The sequence below is a fragment of the Scyliorhinus canicula genome, chromosome 5 (assembly GCF_902713615.1).
Source record: "Scyliorhinus canicula chromosome 5, sScyCan1.1, whole genome shotgun sequence".
Taxonomy (NCBI): Eukaryota; Metazoa; Chordata; class Chondrichthyes; order Carcharhiniformes; family Scyliorhinidae; genus Scyliorhinus; species Scyliorhinus canicula.
This window is the reverse complement of record NC_052150.1, coordinates 131,467,292-131,487,881: the sequence shown is the minus strand read 5'-3', so window position 1 is coordinate 131,487,881 and position 20,590 is coordinate 131,467,292. Positions and strand designations below refer to the sequence as shown.

Below are 20,590 nucleotides of genomic sequence, written 5' to 3'. Positions count from 1 at the left end.
GCCTTAGGATTTTCCTTAATCTTGTTTAGCAATGACATTTTATGACCCTTTTAGCCATCCTAACTGCTACCTTTAAGTTCCTTGCTACTTGCATATACTCTTCCAAGGGCTTCATCTGTCCTGAGCCTTTTAGATCTTACGAATGCTTCCTTTTTCTTTTTGACAAGATTCATAATATTCTTCGTTATCATAAGTTGTGGTTTATTTTGATGCTTCTTTGTGATCTCTGAAATAATACCCTCAAAAAAGGCCCATTGACAGAATTCAAATGCTGGTGAACAACTTAAAGAAACCCTCATGACTTAAACAAATGCTGGACAATTGAAAAACAGCCGCAAATAAAAACCGTGACAAAGTCAAGTGATCAATCAAGTTAAATTAATTTTTACAAGAAACAAAATACTGCGGTTGTTGGAAATCTGAAGTAAAAATAGAAAATACTTGAAGGACTCTGGAGGTTGGGCAGCACCTGTGGAGGAAGAAACTGAGTTAACGGCCTGGATTTTCGCTGAGTCGGGTTGACATGGGAGCCGTTTAAAGATGACGGTTAGGTCCTGATTCCCCGGTTCCCAACTCCATTCCCGGGATTTTTGATTTTTGGGAGTGCTTTTAAAAGGTGTGGGCAGCTTCCTGTCAGAGGCCTCATCTGGTATTCCCGACCTGGCTCACTGCAATGTGGAGACAGATACGTTCTACCGCTCCAGAAGTTTCATATCTTCAGGCCCCTTAGAAGGGTTAACTGCCCCTTAAGAGGAGTCTTAAACTAGTCTGCATGACGGGATGTTTTAAATGATAACTTCATAAAGTCTTCATCATGCCCCTATGGCACTTCCATGCTTATTGACCCAGGGTATGCTTTCTGGGAACAATGAATACCACAGTGCAAATTGGGATGCTTTTTCAAGGAAAGCTTTGACAAAATGTAATCCTTTGATCACTTACCCCTATGCTTGAAAAAAATCTGGTCAAGCTAATAAAAGGGTCAATCATCTAAGCCCTTTGAGATTTCAAAATCACTTGAAACCATTTATTTATGTCAATAAAGGTTGTGCACAGTAAGAAGTCTTACACTAGGTTAAAGTCCAACATGTTTGTTTCAAACACTAGCTTCCGGAGCACTGCTCCTTCCTCACCCCAGTCCAACACCGGCATCTCCACAATAAAGATTGTAAAATTGACTGCCGAGATAAGAGAGCCCGAACTGTTTCCTGTGGGGAGCAGGTGCTCTATTATTCAAATAGATATCTGGACTCACAGAAAAGCCTCATTGTGTATGCCAGAGGGAATAAATACAATGAAAATGCATTAAATTTTCTTCCATTGCATTTCAGGATTTGCATTCAAAATCACATTTTGCAATTCAGTTTAACTTTCTTTAAGAGATGAAACCCAATGTCTATCCATGTGATGTAAGAAAAACAGCAGTTACAATGGCAGTCTAGTGGAATGTTAACGTGTCCTACATTAAGTTGTAATGATTCCTAATATTCCTACAGTTGTATTATAGGGAACAAACCTAAGATATGTAGAAAAAGTGCACTCTGATTCAGCAATTGAAGCTAAAGTAATTTATTCTGGAACAATCGTGTTTTAATGCATTGGACAGCCTTCACACCTCCCTCTAATTAGTAGCATGACCCAGACTATCAACTCTTTCTGCTGGTGAGGATCTGGCGGGGCTGCTTCACAAAGAATGCTTTTTGAGAACCCATGTCAAACCCTGCAGATTGTCATAGAAAGAACTGTGACAATGCTCACTGCATGTCAGCAAGGAAGCAAGAACAGGGCTTCCGGTGGTTGCGATGGAGTGAGTGGTCACACTCAGGGCAGCTCCTGCTCGAAGGCATAGGTTTGGGCACTTTATACCCATTAGTGGGGTAGCTCCAGCAGGAAGGTGGTGCAGAAGGTGTAGAGGGAGAGGTTCTCCCCAAAGATTGGCTATCAGACCTGACAAAAAACAGTTCCGAAGACCTGGCTAAGGAATTGGAGAGGACCAGTGGCGCAGCAACAATTGAGAGAATGGCAGAGGGGGAAGGGTCATTGTCAGTGGGAAAGCCCCAGATGGAGCGGTTGATGCCCTTCATCAAACACAAATTTTGATAGAAAACGAAGGAGATGCATGGGGACAGGTCAAAGGCTATTGAGGGAGCAGTGAGGGTCGATGGACCATGTAGAAAAGTACCTTGGGGCACAAGGGGCGACACTACGTGAGGTGGAGAAGGTGGTGTCTGACCAGAGTGATCGGATTGTGTCCTTGGGGACGATGGTCCTGGGGGACCTATGCAAGTCACCTGAGAGTGAAGGTGGAGGAGCAGGAGAACAGGTCCAGGCAGCAGAACCTGCGAATTGTGAGTCTGCTAGAGTGTGTGGAAGGAACGAGATCCACAAAGTATGTGAGAGTTCCTGGCCGGGTTGGTGGAGGGGAAGGTGCTGGACAAGACCAGGTGGACGGGGCCCACAGGTCTTTAAGGCAGAGGCCGAGAGTGGAGTAGCTGCCATGGGCAGTGATTGTGCGGTTGCACAAATTTGTGGAAAAGGAGAAGATCCTACGATAGGGCAGGGAGCAGTGAGACTGTGAATGGGAGGGGCATCATGTCCGAATATATCAGGACATTGGCGCGGAGCTGGCAAAGAGGCTTGCTGGATTCAACATGGCCAGGGCGGTGTTGTACCGAAGGAAGATTGGGTTTGGGGTGTTGTACCTGGCAAAAGTGTGGGTCACATTTGAAGGCCGGGAGTATTATTTTCAAACACCAGAAGAGGCCAATGACTTTATAAGGGACCATAAACTATAATAATAATAATCGCTTATTGTCACAAGTAGGCTTCAATCGAGTTACTGTGAAAAGCACCTAGTCGCCACATTCTGGCGCCTGTTCGGGGAGGCGGGTACGGGAATTGAACCCGCACTGCTGGCCTTGTTCTGCATTACAAGCTAGCTGTTTAGTCCACTGTGGGAGAGATCTGAGAAAACTGGGGGAGAACTGAGAGTTGGTGTGAGATGGTGGAGCTAAATCTGCAAAGGTTGGATGTTGTGGCTATTGTATGCCGCCGGAGGGTGGGTTTTTATTCCTTTGGGGAGTTATAAGTTTGTAAGAGGGGGAATCACACCCCCTCCCCCTTTGCCATTTGTGGTGTTTTTCTTTTTGGAAGGGGCGATTTGCGAATTTGGGCGTTTTTTCTTTACGAGAAAGCATTGTGTATTGATGGGCCTGTTGGGTGGGGCTGCCGGCTGAGGGGCATTCGGGTGATATGGGGGGCCATTTGCACATGCTAAATGGGGCTGGTGGGAGGAGGGGTTTGTAAGGAGATCTTCGAATGGGAGTTGTCATGCTGGCAGCTAATGCAGGTGAATGGAGGTGAGGTGGGGGAGCAGGCCCTGAGAGGTGACCAAAGGGAGGAAGTGGAGCGAGAGAAGTGAGGGGTGGGGAGGGGGGTATCGGACATGGCACAGTTGGAGACTGAGAGTGGTCATGGGCGGAGAGGGGGCCATCTTGGATGGGCCCAGTTTAGGGTGGTATTAGTGGAGGTAAAGCTGGAGGGGGATGATGGTGGAAGGTAGAGGGGAGTGGAGGGGTAAGCGCCCGATAAGAATTGCAACGTGGAACGTCCGTGGGCCGATTAAGAAGTCTTGGATTTTTGCACAGCCGAGGAGTTTGAAGGCGAAGGTAATCTTTTTATAGGAGACACACCTCTGGGTGAAGGATCAGGTTAGGTTGAGGAAGAGATGGATGGGACAAGTATTTAACTTGGGGTTTGACTCAAAGTGGTGGAGGTGTGGCCATTTTGTTGAACAAAATCCTCGATGGTAAAGGAGTTGGGAGGGTTTATGGAATATAAGGGAATGGTTGATCCGTGGCGGTTAAGAACTTCGGGGGGGGGGGGGGGGGGGGGGGGGGGGGAGGACTCCTTCTCACACGTGTCTAAGATGTATTTGAGAATTGATTTCTTTGTGGTGAGTCGAGCGGTGTTAATGAGGGTGTGGGGGGCGGGAGTAAGCAGATAACGTGATTTCCGCATTGGCTGGAGGTGAGGCTTAGCTCGGGGCAAATGCAGAGGCTGGGTTGGAGGCTATTTTTTTTTTTACATTTGTTTGAAATAAAATACATTTTTTTAAAAAGCAAGGAAGCAAGAACAATTTAGTGAGGGTAATGGCGGTGGGCTGGTGTGCAGGTACTTTGGGGTGAGAGCAAAGATTATTTGGCTATGTTAAAAGCAAAATATTACAGATGCTGAAAATCTCCACACCTCCTCCCCCCACTACAGTATAAATCTGACCCCATTTCTAGTTCTCTCTAGATGTGACAAAGAATCATCCAGACTCGAAACGCTAGCTCCCTTTTCTCTTCACAGATGCTGTCAGAGCTGCTGAGATTGTCCAGTGATTTCTGTTTTTGTTGTTTGGCAATGTCCCTGGAAGGAATTGACTGGACTTCTCTGTGCAAAGTAATAGTGGAAGAATGGTTGATGTTACTAGTCCTGAGAGAATGACACCCGAGAAACCAAAGTCAGAGGATGGGATTCTCCGTTGGCCGACGACAAAATCAGGGCGTGTGATTGGGTGGATAATAGCTGCCGACGTGGCAGGTGCCGGCTTGACGCCAAATCGCGATGCTCCGCCTCCTCAAATGGCATCAATGCAATGCACGCCGCATGTAGTTGCAATACCGTTCGCATATCATTAGTTGGCCCACCCGCGATTCTCCGCCCCGTTGGGGCAAATTCCCAACAGTGCTGTCCACTGTGTGCTCTCGGAAATCGTGAACCTGGCGTGGTGGCTGCTGAAAGAGAGAGAGAGGGCGTACAGACAGTGTCCAGCACTGCCTTACTTCGCCGACAGCCGTGTCACTGCCGGGCCTTCTGCCATCGCTGGTTAAGTAGTGGGGGGTGGTCAGGTGGAGGACTGTGGGGTTGGGGTGGGTGTGTACGCAACACTATTACTGCAGCCGGCAAGGCAGCCATACAGCTGCGTATGCAGCTGACAGCCCGCTGTAACTCTGGTGCCTTGGTCATGTAGGTGACCCCCTGGCCCTAGCCGACCCATCACCTGTATGGGCGTTCCAGCACAACCTGTCCCATCTTTTCGTACACGATCAGAGTGGTTGTGTGGGGTGTATAGTTCAGGTGTGACTGCATCTTGACAGCCCTGCGGGTGTCCATCACGGACCCAGCATTCCCACACCATTTTTTGTATGTTTCGGTGGTGTTCCACGTGGCGCCAGTGCGAGCCCCTCACCAGTAGCTGGATCGGTGCAGGTGTGGCACTGATTTTTCTGACTTGAAGTTCCACAGACTCTCCGTTCATGTTGGCACTTAGACTTAGAAACGGAGAATCTGGCCCAGAATGTTACAGTGTGGCCGGTATTCCTTCTTTGGTGCTGCTCCAGAAGAAGGGGATCCTCATTTCCTCCCCAAATACATCAAGCAGGCATATGAAACACTGCCTGAATGGTAATGATGTGCCAAGCAGACCTGAAGAAGATACTAAGAAGTAGTTTATGTAATAGTGACTAACAGATTTCAGCTATTATTGGCAACAGTCAGCAATTTATTTTCTTGGGGTAAACAGCAGCTGAAAGGCACCCTGGTAGGTAGATAAAACGTGTCGCGTCTTTTCGTCCGACGTCACTTCGTCCAACGACACTTCGTCCACGTCTTTTGGTCCAACGTCTTTTTGTCCGCCCGTCTTTTGGTCCAACGTCATTTCGTCCAATTATCCAATTACAAATTAGCTCCGTATAAAACCATTTAATTGATAAAATGCAAGTACAATACAGCAAGTGAATTTAATTGCTAAAATGCAAGTAATTGATAAAATGCAAGTTGAAAAATGCAGTTTAAAAATCTAAAAATGCAGTTAAAAAATCTAAAATTAATTGATAAAATGCAAGTAAAATGAAAGTTGAAAAATGCAGTTTAAAAATCTAAAAATGCAGTTAAAAAATCTAAATTTAATTGATAAAATGCAAGTTGAAAAATGCAGTTAAAAAATCTAAAAGTTTACTAATTACTTAAAATTCCCGAAATTACTTAAAATTGATGTAAATTGTAAGCAACATTCCTCAAGAAATCAATTTTTGTTGTATAATCATATTCAACGACCAATCTTTTGAGGCGTTCAGTTATTTTTTTATATCGCGTACATGAAGTCGGCTGATCTCCCCGAAGAATTTGAGCCTTTTTGCCTATTATCAACCCTTCCTCTTCCTTCAGAGTTTTGATTAACCTCCAGATATTCAAATGAGCTCCACCCGCCGAACGCTTTATCGCAGAATGAAACCCCTCAGCAGCATTATTTGTTCTCGGTAGATCTTGTAGAACACGCTGATTAACATTCCATACAGCTGTCGGGAATGTAGGTGTTTCTCTCCTTCGTCTGGCACCACGTCCTCTCACAATGCCTATGTAAGTCAAGTCGAAGTAAACGATGAATTCAGCAGGTATTTCTTCATCGTCTATCAAATCTTCATAAGCCTCTTCGACATCTTCAACGGGGAGGAAAGCTAATGCTGAAAAACATCGAATTTTAAGACCGAATTCAGAGTCTGTATTGTATTTTTCTTTGAGGCCTAAATCGGTAATTTTTCGAAACACAGATTGGCTCAAATGAAACAAACATGCCACGACAGATGAATTAAGGAATGATGAATTAATTGCCTTGTGAACTGCAACTTCGAAATCTGCCATGATATCAATCGGATCTGCATTAGGTTGCATAATTTTCAATTGGTCAAAGAATAATTTGTATGTTTGCTTTCTTTTATTCGGCAGTAATGCAAAGACCCGTGGAAAACTGCTTCCTTTAACTTGTACATGAATGCAGAACAGTTGAAACCACTGTTGTGGCACAATCTTGAATGTTCCATCACATGCCCAATGACGATATGATGCTAAATCCTGAAGAGCACTTTCTGATGCGAATACTAGTAAGCGCTGTTGATCCTCGGCGCCCAAATCGTATCTCAGAAACTGTTCGCCATTGTCAAGTTTACAATATTTGTCGGGTATTTCAAAACCGTGTCTAGCCGCTGGATTAGCGGGCAATCCAGAATTTTTTTGTCGGCACCTTTGAATAGTCCTTGAGACGCCGGGCAACCTAGGGAGTTGAGAACAGGTATTTTCTGATAGCTGCGTAAACTTGGCCGCTAGTATGCTACGCGAACTTGCTGCTATGTTTTCCACTGCTTCATGCTTTATTTCTGCAACTGCTTTTCTAGCATTAAACGAATCAACATCAGCTGGATGAAGGTGCTCATTAGAGAAATAAATAATTTTCGGCTCATTGTTTTCCGTTACCATGTGAATCCGCACTGTACATAGCCTTCCTTTTCTCACATCTCCAGTATTCTTTTCCTAGGTTTGAACTGCTCGAATGAAAATCGTAGATATAGTTATTTCCATCAGCTACTTTCCGTTTACTCTTCGTTGACACAATGAACTTTGCCATTTCGGGATGGGCGAATTAAGAAAGAGAACGATAATATCTATCCTTTAACGAGGCTCGTTAAAGGAAAAAGAACGATAATAACTATCCTTTAACGAGGCTCGTTAAAGGAAAGAGACCGGTAATAAAAATCCTTTATTGCATATTATACCTTGCTATGTGCATTAGAGAAGATTTCTATTTACAAAAAGTTAATGTGGGGAGTGGAGTGGAGTGGAGTGCTACAAGTTACAAAAAGTCAAGTTACAAAAAGTCTTTGACAAAAAAAACATCCGACAAAAAAACGTAACAAGTCACAAAAAGTCTTTGACGAAAAAAATCATCGGACAAAAAGACGTTGGACCAAAAGACGTGGACGAAGTGTCGTTGGACGAAATGACGTCGGACGAAAAGACATAGCACCAGATAAAATCATATGTGATAATCTTTAATTGTCACAAGTGGGCTTACATTACATGAAGTTACTGTGAAAAGCCCCTAGTCGCCATATTCCGGCGCCTGTTCGGGTACACTGAGGGAGAATTCAGAATGCCCAAATTACCTAACAGCACGTTTTTTGGGACTTGTGGGAGGAAACCGGAGCACCCGGAGGAAACCCACGCAGACACGGGGCAAACGTGCAGACTCCGCACAGACAGTGACCCAAGCTGGGAATTGAACCTGGGACCCGGTGCGGTAAAGCAACAGTTCTAACCACTGTGCTACCTGAAAATGAAAAATGAAATGAAAATCGCTTATTGTCACGAGTAGGCTTCAATGAAGTTACTGTGAAAAGCCCCTAGTCGCCACATTCCGGCGCCTGTCCGGGGAGGCTGGTACGGGAATCGATCCGTGCTGCTGGCCTGCTTGGTCTGCTTTAAAAGCCAGCGATTTAGCTGAGTGAGCTAAACCAACCTAGGTCTTAAGCTACTGACTCTTGAATTTAGAACACCTTTTTGGTCATATTTCTAGGGCAGAGATGTCAATAAGAGTCAGTCGAGAGTCACATTAATGGTACTGGTCCCAATCCAGGAACCAACATAATGTTATTTCAAACTTTGTTTTACTCTGTCTTCGGCCTCTGAGTAACTTAGCTGTAGCTGCTCCTCCCAGCCAGGGAAGACCCCCATTTGAGAATTGGGAGGTGTAACATCACTGAAAACCACACAGGGAATGTAAGGCATCATTTGCCTTGCTACAAGGATAGAGTTAACTTTGCCTCCAGCAATAGCAATAGAATTTAATCTGCGACATTAAAGGACAGATCAGAGAGGGCATGAAGTGAACCCTTGAAGTGAACCCAGAGTCTGAATCTGTGCCTCTTGGTCACAGAGAACTGAGCTGAATATTCAGGAGCCAAATTGAAAGTTTGAAACAAGGATAAGGAGATGAAGATAGAAGGGAATTGTGATCAAATTGGAAAAAGAGTAAGGAAAAATATAGATGGGTTTGAGTGATCTGTGGATAGTCATAGATTCCTGCTGCTAGTTTGCTGTCTAGGAGGATGATTCATAATTCTTCGAGAAACATTTCCCGAACTGTTTAACTATGATATTTTGTGGCTTTCTTGGGTCTTTAAACAGTATACATTTAAAAATAAGCTTATCATTATTAGCTTCTAGATTGTGACTGCAGTTTGTAAGGTAGTTAGAAAATTTTGAGAGGATCTCGAGAGCCTTTTATGCTAACCTTCACCCAGGCAGCAATGTCCTATCCAATGAATTATCTGTCTGGTGTGCTGAAGGTGTTTCTAATGTTGCATTATTAGAACAAAAGCAAATATCATAGATGTCTGTGCGGAGTCTGCACATCCTCCCTGTGTGTGCTTGGGTTTCCTCCGGGTGCTCCGGTTTCCTCCCACAGTCCAAAGATGTGCAGGTTAGGTGAATTGGCCATGATAAATTGCCCTTAGTGTCCAAAATTGCCCTTAGTGTTGGGTGGGGTTACTGGGTTATGGGGATAGGGTGGAGGTGTTAACCTTGGGTGGGGTGCTCTTTCCAAGAGCCGGTGCAGACTCGATGGGCCGAATGGCCTTCTTCTGCACTGTAAATTCTATGAAATGACGCAATCTGAAATAAAAATAAAATTCTGGAAATATTCAACAGGTCAGGCAGCATTTTTAAAATTCATTTACGGGATGTGGGCGCCGCTGGCAATGCCATCATTTATTGCCCAACACTAGTTGCCCTTGTGGAAGTGGTGGTGAGCTGCCTTCTTGAGCCTCTGCAGCCCCTGAGGTGCAGGTGCACCCTCAGCGCTGTTAGAGAGGGAATTCCAGGATTATGCCCGAGCAACAGTGAAGGGATTTCCAAGTCTGGATGGTGAATGGCTTGAAGGGAAACCTCCAGGTGGTTGTGTTCCAGGTATCGACTGGCCTTGTCCTTCTAGATAGTAGCATTAGTTGGTTTTGAAAGGTGGTGTTTAATGAGCCTTGGTGAGTTGCTGCAGTGCATCTTGTGGATGATACACACTGCTGCCCTTGTGTGTTGGTGATGATGGAGGGAGTGAATGCTTGTGAAAGGGGTATCAATCAAGCGGGCAGAGAAATTGAGTTAACGTTTCAGGGTGATGACTGGTTCCGATGAAATGTCATACTCCTGAAATATTGGGCTGGATTCTCCGATATGTCTTCGCTCCGGCGTGCGATTGGTGGCATTTTACGCCTGAAAAACTGCTGCAAAACGGGCACCGATTCCCTGTTTTGCCGATATGCGCCGGAGAATTGCCGGGTCCGTGGCTGCACATGCGAACGGCGGCAGCCTGCAACAGCCGCGCTGTGCTACATGGCAGCGGATGCTCGCGGACCCAGCCCGCAAAATAATCCTCCGCTTCAGCCAGCTCGCCCGCTGGGGACCACCCCTTCCCTTCCCCCCCCCCCACAATGCACCGAGCCCCAAGTAATGCCCCTCCCCCCACAGATTCCCCACCCCCCCCGCCGACAGTGCAACACTGGACTGAATCTGCGAATATGCTGCTTTGGAGGGGGCGGAGCATTGCGAAAGCGGCGCCGCCCCCGATTTCGTTGCAAACTTGGATTCTCCAGCCGCTCGCTGAATGCGATTTTGGCGTCCATGACCGGAGAATCCAGCCGATTAACTTTTTCCACAGAAGCTGTCTGACCACTGAGTATTTCCAGCATTTTCTGTTTTAATTGCATTTTGGGTAACCACAGTAGTATTCTTAGTTCCTCAAAGATGACTAAAAATGCATCTTCATTTTTCTCTACTGTTTTCTTCAATTCCATCATAATTCCCATCTTTCATTGTCTCTCTCTGCCTCTTTATCCTTATTTCAAACTTTCAATTTGACTGCTGAATATTCAGCCCAGTCCTCCAACTACAAAGAAGTTTAGACTCCATTGACAGTGTGTAATATGTTGCTGACTGCTTGTATTATTTATTGTTAAAATACCCAGTTCAACAGTTCTTCCTTTCTACAATGTATTATCTATATCAAATACCATTAACCAATCTAAGGTGCAGGACAATATTTGGAACTGAACGTGGAATGAATGAAGTGCGGAAGGGATGTAGATGTTAGCACAGTGATCTCTGAAACAATGGTCGGGATTCTCTGAAAATGGGGCTATGTTGGTGGGAAAACTGGCGCCAATGGCTCCGACGTCAACGGCCCCCCGGAGGGATCCCGCTGCTCCAGTTGGCGTAAGTTCGCGCATGCGCGGAACGGCCGGCGTATTTCTGTGCATGGGTTCTCTTCTCTGCACCAGCCCCTGGGAAATATTGCACAGCCCTACAGGGGCCCGGTGCGGAGGAAAGAAAGCCCCATGGAAACAGCCTGGCCGCAGGATCGGTAGGTCCCGATTGCGGGCCAGGCCACCGTGGGAGCACCCCCTGGGTCGGACCCCCCCCCCCCCCCCCCCCCACCCCAGGTCCCGACGTGCGTGAGGTGAGTAATTCACGTCGGTGGAACTGGCCAAAACTGACGGCCACTCGGCCCATTGGGGCCCGGAGAATCGCCGGAGGGGAGGGGGGGAACACGCTGTCAACGGCCCCCAAATGGCGTGGCGGGAATCTCGCCGGCCCCCAAAAACGGTGCCAGAGAATAGGACCGTCGACGGCGGGGCAGGATTCGTGCCTTCCCCTGGGATTCTCCGACCCGGCGCCAGGTTGGAGAATCCCGGCCAATATTATTTTTGAAAACCAATGGGATATTCAAACTCAATATTGAAAACCTAATATGCACACCAAACATATAGGGCGGTATTCTCCGCCGGCTCCAAAAATCGTGGAGGCCGTCGTGAACTCGGCCGAGGTTCACGACGACCTCGGGGCCCGCTCCCCGCACCTAATTCACCCCCACCTGGGGGGCTAGGAGTGGGCCCCCGTCGTTCCCGGCCGCGACTTCGGCCGCCGGAAATGACACCCGAACGGCGCTTCGCAGATGTCATCCGCGCATGCGCAGGAAACCGCGGATGACATCAGCGCGCAGACGACGCGAACCCGCGCATGCGCGGTGCCGTCTTTCTCCACCGCCGCCCGGCAAGACGTGGCGGCTTGATCTTGCCGGGCGGCGGAGGGGAAAGAGTGCGTCTGTTTTGGACGCAGGCCCGACGATCGGTGGGCACCGATCGCGGGCCTGTCCCCTCCGGAGCACAGTCGTGGTGGCCCCGTCCCAATCGGGCCCCTGGATGCCCCAAACGGGCATCCGCCGCCTGTTTCACGAATGCAGTGACCAGGTTTGGTTGCTGCCGTGGTGAAACGGGCGTGAAAGGCCGGCCGCTCGGCCCATCGGGCTCGGAGAATCGCAGTTCGCCGTGAAGAGCGGCGAGCGGCGATTTTTCCGAGAGAGGGGGGAGAATCGCGGGGGGGGCGTAAAAAATGTCGGGAGGCCTTCCCATGATTTTCCCACGCCACGTGGGGAGCGGAGAATTCCGCCCATAATTCATTGCATAAGGCATCCAGTGAGCTTCTACTACCTGCCTGTAGAAAAGTTAACTGATAAATTTCTTCAGGATCATCCCCTCTTCCACCCCACTCTCACACCCAATGCAGCTTTGGAACAAGTATATAAAATATTGATGTAAAATTTCCCAAATTTATTTTGTCGAGAATGGAGACGCTAATAAGTCTGCGTAAGAAACGTTCCTGACTATAGTGTGTTGACTAGAGGTAGGGCAAGCTGTTGTATAGACTATTCACAATCAGCATCAAGTTGGAGGGATTGCCTGCTGTCCCAGTGAATGTGGTTTTCAAAAGAAAACCTCGTGGAAATTTTAAATATCTTTACTTGAGTAAATTTAGATTTACAGGTTTAAGGTGCGAGGGGCAAGGTTTAGAGGAGATGTACGAGGCAAATCTTTACACAGAGGGTACCTGGAACTCGCTGCCGGAGGAGGTGGTGGAAGCAGGGACGATAGTGACGTTTAAGAGGCATCTAAGGGGCCTCACGGTAGCATGGTGGTTAGCATCAATGCTTCACAGCTCCAGGGTCCCAGGTTCGGTTCCCGGCTGGGTCACTGTCTGTGTGGAGTCTGCACGTCCTCCCCCTGTGTGCGTGGGTTTCCTCCGGGTGCTCCGGTTTCCTCCCACAGTCCAAAGATGTGCGGGTTAGGTGGATTGGCCATGCTAAATTGCCTGTAGTGTAAGGTTAATTGTTGGGTTACGGGTATACGGGTTACGTGGGTTTAAGTAGGGTGATCATTGCTCGGCACAACATCGAGGGCCGAAGGGCCTGTTCTGTGCTGTACTGTTCTATGTTCTATGTTCTATGGACCCCGGAAGTGTGGATGATTTTAGTTTAGACGGGCAGCATGGTCGGCGCAGGCTTGGAGGGCCGAAGGGCATGTTCCTGAGCTGTACTTTTGTTTGTTCTTTGTAGTAAATCCCTATTTTCCAAATTGCTGTTTCGTCCATTTGGTTGAAGCTTTATTTCAGAAAAAAAACCTTCTGCCCATTGATCTCCCTGATCTCATTGTATAGCTCAGTTCCCCAATTGAAACCCCATCAGTGTGAATGAGTCTCCAGTCTCAATCTGTCAGTACATCAAGATATATAGGTACCCTTGATAGAGTTCATTATTTACCCTAATTTTAGCAAAGCAAGTTTTGTTTTTGATCCTAATTTAGGAGAAATCACAATTAAAAGAACTACGCATATACTGGCTTGTTAATGGTATTCATAATAACTTGTCTTTTTATTTAAACAGCACTGGTTAGACGCCACAAAACCCATCAAGAAACAAGTGAAAAGTAAGTACACATGATTAACTTGTAGTAATGTGTTTCAGATTACCTTTTAATACTGGGATTGATCTCAATGTTTTATTAAAATATAAACATGCTGTATTATATTTACAAGATAAATTGTTTTGCGATGCACATTTGAAAAATTTGACAAAATCATTTCTGATATGGAAATATTTAATATATAAATCTATTTTTCTCAGTTGGACCTCCTTACTGTTTCCACTTCAGAATAAAATTCTATTCCTCGGAACCAAACAACCTTCGGGAAGAGTTTACAAGGTAGGACTGTATGGTGTAGGAATGCAAACTGCAAATTTGACCTTTTTCAAAATGTGCTAGTTCTGGGGGAGTGAGCAATGCTGGGAAGGTTGCATTTTATGCACATTCATAGTGGCTGTGAGGGCATTAAGGGTCAACTCCATGCAGCGAGACTAGAGTCACAGGACAGCAGACTAGGCAAATGGGCAGGTTCTTTCTCTTGAACATAATTGAGGAATTTGTCAGGGTTCTGACCACATTCCAGCAGATTTCACTTTCTCGGCTGCCTGCTCATCAATTACTAAATTTAATGAATTCAATTACCCAATTTGTCATTGTGGAATTTAACCTGACCACCTCTAGATTGTTCATTCAGGTCCATAACCACGTGGCTGTCATACCCATTTTATATTGAGATAGACTGAGATTTCAATTTCTGCCTGTTAATGGATCCAGAAACAACATTTTCCACTTCACTATCAGTTAACTTTCAATACCAAAATGAAACACATTAAAAAAAATCCACTCCCCCTCACTCAATATCAGTCTGTCTCCATTCTTTTTGTTGCTCCATGTTGCAAATGCTATTTCCAGTCTCTGTTGGGCTCGCTCCGTGGCTCCTGGCAACATTTCCTTCCAATCTCTCCCATACTCTTGGTGACAATTGGCAGGTTTTTCTGTTTCCACATCCTCCCCTCACGCATCCCTTCCTCACGCATCCCTCCCTCACGCATCCCTCCCTCACGCATCCCTCCCTCACGCATCCCTCCCTCACGCATCCCTCCCTCACGCATCCCTCCCTCACGCATCCCTCCCTCACGCATCCCTCCCTCACGCATCCCTCCCTCACGCATCCCTCCCTTATGCATCCTCCCCTCACATGTCCACCGTCACATATCCACCCTCGCATGTTCGTCCTCACAGGCCCCTCTCACGCACCCTCCCGTCCTGCGACTGCCCGGCCCGCGAACACTCACCCCGCGATCTCCCACCCTGGTCCCATCCCCTCATGCTCCTGCCCCCTCGGTTCATGTCCCCTCACGCAGTTCATCACACCCCTTCCTTTCACGCCTCCCCTTGAACGTCTTCCTATCGAACACCATCCCCTTCCTTGCTCTTTCCCCTCCTCGATCTCGTCCCTCCTCGCTCTCGTCCCTCCTCGCTCTCGTCCCTCCTCGCTCTCGTCCCTTCTCGCTCTCGTCCCTTCTCGCTCTCGTCCCTCCTCGCTCTCGTCCCTCCTCGCTCTCGTCCCTTCTCGCTCTCGTCCCTCCTCGCTCTCGTCCCTCCTCGCTCTCGTCCCTCCTCGCTCTCGCCCCCCCTCGCTCTCGCCCCCCCTCGCTCTCGCCCCCCCTCGCTCTCGCCCCCCTCGCTCTCGCCCCCCTCGCTCTCTCCCCTCCTCGCTCTTGCCCCTCCTCGCTCTCGCCCCTCCTCGCTCTCGCCCCCCTCTCTCTCGCCCCCCCTCGCTCTCGCCCCCCTCGCTCTCGCCCCCCTCGCTCTCTCCCCTCCTCGCTCTCTCCCCTCCTCGCTCTTGCCCCTCCTCGCGCTCTCCCCTCCTCGCTCTCGCCCCTCTTTGCTCTCGCCCCTCCTCGCTCTCGCCCCTCCTCGCTCTCGCCCCCCCTCGCTCTCGCCCCCCCTCGCTCTCGCCCCCCCTCGCTCTCGCCCCTCCTCGCTCTCGCCCCTCCTCGCTCTCGCCCCTCCTCGCTCTCGCCCCCTCGCTCTCGCCCCCCCTCGCTCTCGCCCCCCTCGCTCTCTCCCCTCCTCGCTCTCGCCCCTCCTCGCTCTCGCCCCTCCTCGCTCTCGCCCCTCCTCGCTCTCCCCCCCCCCTCGCTCTCGCCCCCCCTCGCTCTCGCCCCCCTCGCTCTCTCCCCTCCTCGCTCTCTCCCCTCCTCGCTCTCGCCCCTCCTCGCTCTCGCCCCTCCTCGCTCTCGCCCCCTCCTCGCTCTCGCCCCCCCTCGCTCTCGGCCCCTCCTCGCTCTCGCCCCCCTCGCTCTCGCCCCCCTTGCTCTCTCCCCTCCTCGCTCTCGCCCCTCCTCGCTCTCGCCCCTCCTCCTCGCCTCTCGCCCCTCCTCGCTCTCGCCCCTCCTCGCTCTCGCCCCTCTTTGCTCTCGCCCCTCTTTGCTCTCGCCCCTCTTGCTCTCGCCCCTCTTTGCTCTCGCCCCTCTTTGCTCTCGCCCCTCCTCGCTCTCGCCCCTCCTCGCTCTCGCCCCCCCTCACTCTCGCCCCTCCTCGCTCTCGCCCCCCCTAGCTCTCGCCCCCCTTGCTCTCTCCCCTCCTCGCTCTCGCCCCTCCTCGCTCTCGCCCCTCCTCGCTCTCGCCCCTCCTCTCGCTCGCCCCTCCTCGCTCTCGCCCCTCTTTGCTCTCGCCCCTCTTTGCTCTCGCCCCTCTTTGCTCTCGCCCCTCTTTGCTCTCGCCCCTCTTTGCTCTCGCCCCTCTTTGCTCTCGCCCCTCTTTGCTCTCGCCCCTCTTTGCTCTCGCCCCTCTTTGCTCTCGCCCCTCTTTGCTCTCGCCCCTCTTTGCTCTCGCCCCTCCTCGCTCTCGCCCCTCCTCGCTCTCGCCCCTCTTTGCTCTCGCCCCTCCTCGCTCTCGCCCCTCCTCGCTCTCGCCCCTCCTCGCTCTCGCCCCTCCTCGCTCTCGCCCCTCCTCGCTCTGGCCCCCCTCGCTCTGGCCCCCCTCGCTCTGGCCCCCCTCGCTCTGGCCCCCCTCGCTCTGGCCCCCCTCGCTCTGGCCCCCCTCGCTCTGGCCCCCCTCGCTCTGGCCCCCCTCGCTCTGGCCCCCCTCGCTTTGGCCCCCCTTGCTCTGGCCCCCCTTGCTCTGGCCCCCCTCGCTCTGGCCCCCCTCGCTCTGGCCCCCCTCGCTCTGGCCCCCCTCGCTCTGGCCCCCCTCGCTCTGGCCCCCCTCGCTCTGGCCCCCCTCGCTCTGGCCCCCCTCGCTCTTGCCCCTCCTCGCTCTCACCCCTCTTTGCTCTCGCCCCTCTTTGCTCTCGCCCCTCTTTGCTCTCGCCCCCCCTCGCTCTCGCCCCTCCTTGCTCTCGCCACTCTTTGCTCTCGCCCCTCCTCGCTCTCGCCCCTCCTTGCTCTCGCCCCTCTTTGCTCTCGCCCCTCTTTGCTCTCGCCCCTCTTTGCTCTCACCCCCCCTCGCTCTCTCCCCTCCTCGCTCTCGCCCCTCCTCGCTCTGGCCCCCCCTCGCTCTGGCCCCCCCTCGCTCTGGCCCCCCTCGCTCTGGCCCCCCTCGCTCTGGCCCCCCTCGCTCTGGCCCCCCTCGCTCTGGCCCCCCCTCGCTCTGGCCCCCCTCGCTCTGGCCCCCCTCGCTCTGGCCCCCCTCGCTCTGGCCCCCCTCGCTCTGGCCCCCCTCGCTCTGGCCCCCCTCGCTCTGGCCCCCCCTCGCTCTGGCCCCCCTAGCTCTGGCCCCCCTCCGCTCTGGCCCCCCTCGCTCTGGCCCCCCTCGCTCTGGCCCCCCTCGCTCTGGCCCCCCTCGCTCTGGCCCCCCTCGCTCTGGCCCCCCTCGCTCTGGCCCCCCTCGCTCTGGCCCCCCTCGCTCTGGCCCCCTCGCTCTGGCCCCCCTCGCTCTGGCCCCCCTCGCTCTGGCCCCCCTCGCTCTGGCCCCCCCGCTCTGGCCCCCCTCGCTCTCGCCCCCCTCGCTCTCACCCCCCTCGCTCTCGACCCTCCTCGCTCTCGCCCCTCTTTGCTCTCGCCCCTCTTTGCTCTCGGCCCCCTCGCTCTCGCCCCCTCCTCGCTCTTGCCCCTCCTCGCTCTCGCCCCCCTCGCTCTCGCCCCTCCTCGCTCTCTCCCCTCCTCGCTCTCGCCCCCTCGCTCTCGCCCCCCTCGCCCCCTCCTCGCTCTCGCCCCCCTCGCTCTTGCCCCTCCTCGCTCTCTCCCCTCCTCGCTCTCGCCCCCTCGCTCTCGCCCCCCTCGCCCCCTCCTCGCTCTTGGCCCCCCTCGCTCTCGCCCCCCTCCTCGCTCTCGCCCCCCCTCGCTCTCGCCCCCCTCGCTCTCGCCCCTCATCGCTCTCGCCCCCCCTCGCTCTCCCCCCCCCTCGCTCTTGCCCCTCCTCGCTCTCGCCCCTCCTCGCTCTCGCCCCTCCTCGCTCTTGCCCCTCCTCGCTCTTGCCCCTCCTCGTTCTCGCCCCCCCTCGCTCTCGCCCCTCTTCGCTCTCGCCCCCTCGCTCTCGCCCCTCCTCGCTCTCTCCCTTCCTCGCTCTCGCCCCCTCGCTCTCGCCCCCCTCGCCCCCTCCTCGCTCTTGCCCCTCCTCACTCTTGCCCCTCTTTGCTCTCGCCCCTCCTCGCTCTCCCCCCCCCTCGCTCTCCCCCCCCTCGCTCTCGCCCCTCCTCGCTCTCGCCCCCCTCGCTCTCGCCCCCTCTTTGCTCTCGCCCCTCTTTGCTCTCGCCCCTCTTTGCTCTCGCCCCCTCTTTGCTCTCGCCCCTCTTTGCTCTCGCCCCTCTTTGCTCTCGCCCCTCTTTGCTCTCGCCCCTCTTTGCTCTCCCCCCTCTTTGCTCTCCCCCCTCTTTGCTCTCCCCCCTCTTCGCTCTCGCCCCCCTCGCTCTCGCCCCCCTCGCTCTCGCCCCTCCTCGCTCTCGCCCCCTTTGCTCTCGCCCCTCTTTGCTCTTGCCCCTCTTGCTCTCGCCCCCCTCGCTCTCGCCCCCCTCGCTCTCGCCCCTCCTCGCTCTCGCCCCTCCTCGCTCTCGCCCCTCCTCGCTCTCGCCCCTCTTTGCTCTCGCCCCCCTCGCTCTCGCCCCCCTCGCTCTCGCCCCCCTCGCTCTCGTCCCCCTCGCTCTCGCCCCCCCTCGCTCTCGCCCCCCTCGTTCTCGCCCCTCCTCGCTCTCGCCCCTCCTCGCACTCACACCCTCCTCGCTCTCGCCCCTCCTCGCTCTCGCCCCTCCTCGCTCTCTCTCCCCTCCTCGCTCTCGCCCCTCCTCGCTCTCGCCCCCCTTCGCTCTCGCCCCTCCTTTGCTCTCGCCCCCCTCGCTCTCGCCCCCCTCCTCGCTCTCGCCCCCCTCGCTCTCGCCCCCCTCGCTCTCGCCCCCTCGCTCTCGCCCCCCCCTCGCTCTCGCCCCCCTCGCTCTCGCCCCCCTCGCTCTCGCCCCCCTCGCTCTCGCCCCCCTCGCTCTCGCCCCCCTCGCTCTCGCCCCCCTCGCTCTCGCCCCCCTCGCTCTCGCCCCCCTCGCTCTCGCCCCCCTCGCTCTCGCCCCCCCTCGCTCTCGCCCCCCTCGCTCTCGCCCCCCCTCGCTCTCGCCCCCCTCGCTCTCGCCCCCCTCGCTCTCGCCCCCCCTCGCTCTCGCCCCTCCTCGCTCGCTCTCGCCCCCTCGCTCGCTCTCGCCCCCTCGCTCGCCCCTCCCCTCGCTCTTGCCCCTCCTCGCTCTCGCCCCCTCGCTCTCGCCCCCTTGCTCTCGCCCCTCCTCGCTCTCGCCCCCTCCTCGCTCTCGCCCCTCTTTGCTCTCGCCCCTCTTTGCTCTCGCCCCCCTTGCTCTCGCCCCCCTCGCTCTCGCCCCTCTTTGCTCTCGCCCCTCCTCGCTCTCGCCCCTCTTTGCTCTCGCCCCTCCTCGCTCTCGCCCCTCTTTGCTCTCGCCCCTCTTTGCTCTCGCCCCTCTTTGCTCTCGCCCCTCTTTGCTCTCGCCCCCTCTTGCTCTCGCCCCTCTTTGCTCTCGCCCCTCTTTGCTCTCGCCCCTCTTTGCTCTCGCCCCTCTTGCTCTCGCCCCCTCTTTGCTCTCGCCCCTCTTTGCTCTCGCCCCTCTTTGCTCTCGCCCCTCTTTGCTCTCTCCCCTCTTGCCCCCCCTCGCTCTCGCCCCTCTTCGCTCTCGCCCCTCTTCGCTCTCGCCCCTCCTCGCTCTCGCCCCTCCTCGCTCTCGCCCCCTCCTCGCTCTCGCCCCTCCTCGCTCTCGCCCCTCCTCGCTCTCGCCCCCCCTCGCTCTCGCCCCCCCTCGCTCTCGCCCCTCCTCGCTCTTGCCCCTCCTCGCTCTTGCCCCTCCTCGTTCTCGCCCCCCTCGCTCTCGCCCCTCTTCGCTCTCGCCCCCTCCTCGCTCTTGCCCCTCTTTGCTCTCGCCCTCCTCGCTCTCTCCCCTCCTCGCTCTCTCCCCTCCTCCCTCTCGCCCCTCTTTGCTCTCGCCCCCTTTGCTCTCGCCCCTCTTTGCTCTCGCCCCTCTTTGCTCTCGCCCCTCTTTGCTCTCGCCCCTCTTTGCTCTCGCCCCTCTTTGCTCTCGCCCCCTCTTTGCTCTCGCCCCTCTTTGCTCTCGCCCCCCTCGCTCTCGCCCCCCTCGCTCTCGCCCCCCCTCGCTCTCGCCCCCTCGCTCTCGCCCCCTCGCTCTCGCCCCCTCGCTCTCGCCCCCCTCGCTCTCGCCCCCCTCGCTCTCGCCCCCCTCGCTCTCGCCCCCTCGCTCTCGCCCCCCTCGCTCTCGCCCCTCCTCGCTCTCGCCCCTCCTCGCTCTCGCCCCTCTTTGCTCTCGCCCCTCCTCGCTCTCGCCCCTCCTCGCTCTCGCCCCTCCTTGCTCTCGCCCCTCCTCGCTCTCGCCCCTCCTCGCTCTCTCTCCCCTCCTCGCTCTCGTCCCTCCTCGTTCTCGCCCCCCCTCGCTCTCGCCCCCTCTTCGCTCTCGCCCCTCTTTGCTCTCGCCCCCCCTCGCTCTCGCCCCTCCTCGCTCTCGCCCCTCCTCGCTCTCACCCCCTCGCTCTCGCCCCCCTCGCCCCCTCCTCGCTCTTGCCCCTCCTCGCTCTCGC

At 54.0% G+C, this 20,590-nt stretch overlaps 1 protein-coding gene across 2 annotated transcripts in view; it reads left to right on the top strand.

The window, feature by feature from the left end:
• Nucleotides 1-20,590, top strand: part of epb41l4b (erythrocyte membrane protein band 4.1 like 4B) — a 506,687-nt gene that overhangs the window by 174,629 nt on the left and 311,468 nt on the right. For both annotated transcript variants that reach the window (XM_038797675.1, XM_038797674.1), the window contains exons 3-4: nt 13,589-13,631; nt 13,829-13,907. In XM_038797675.1, coding sequence (XP_038653603.1) covers nt 13,589-13,631; nt 13,829-13,907 — 122 coding nt within the window. The remainder of the gene's footprint in view (nt 1-13,588; nt 13,632-13,828; nt 13,908-20,590) is intronic.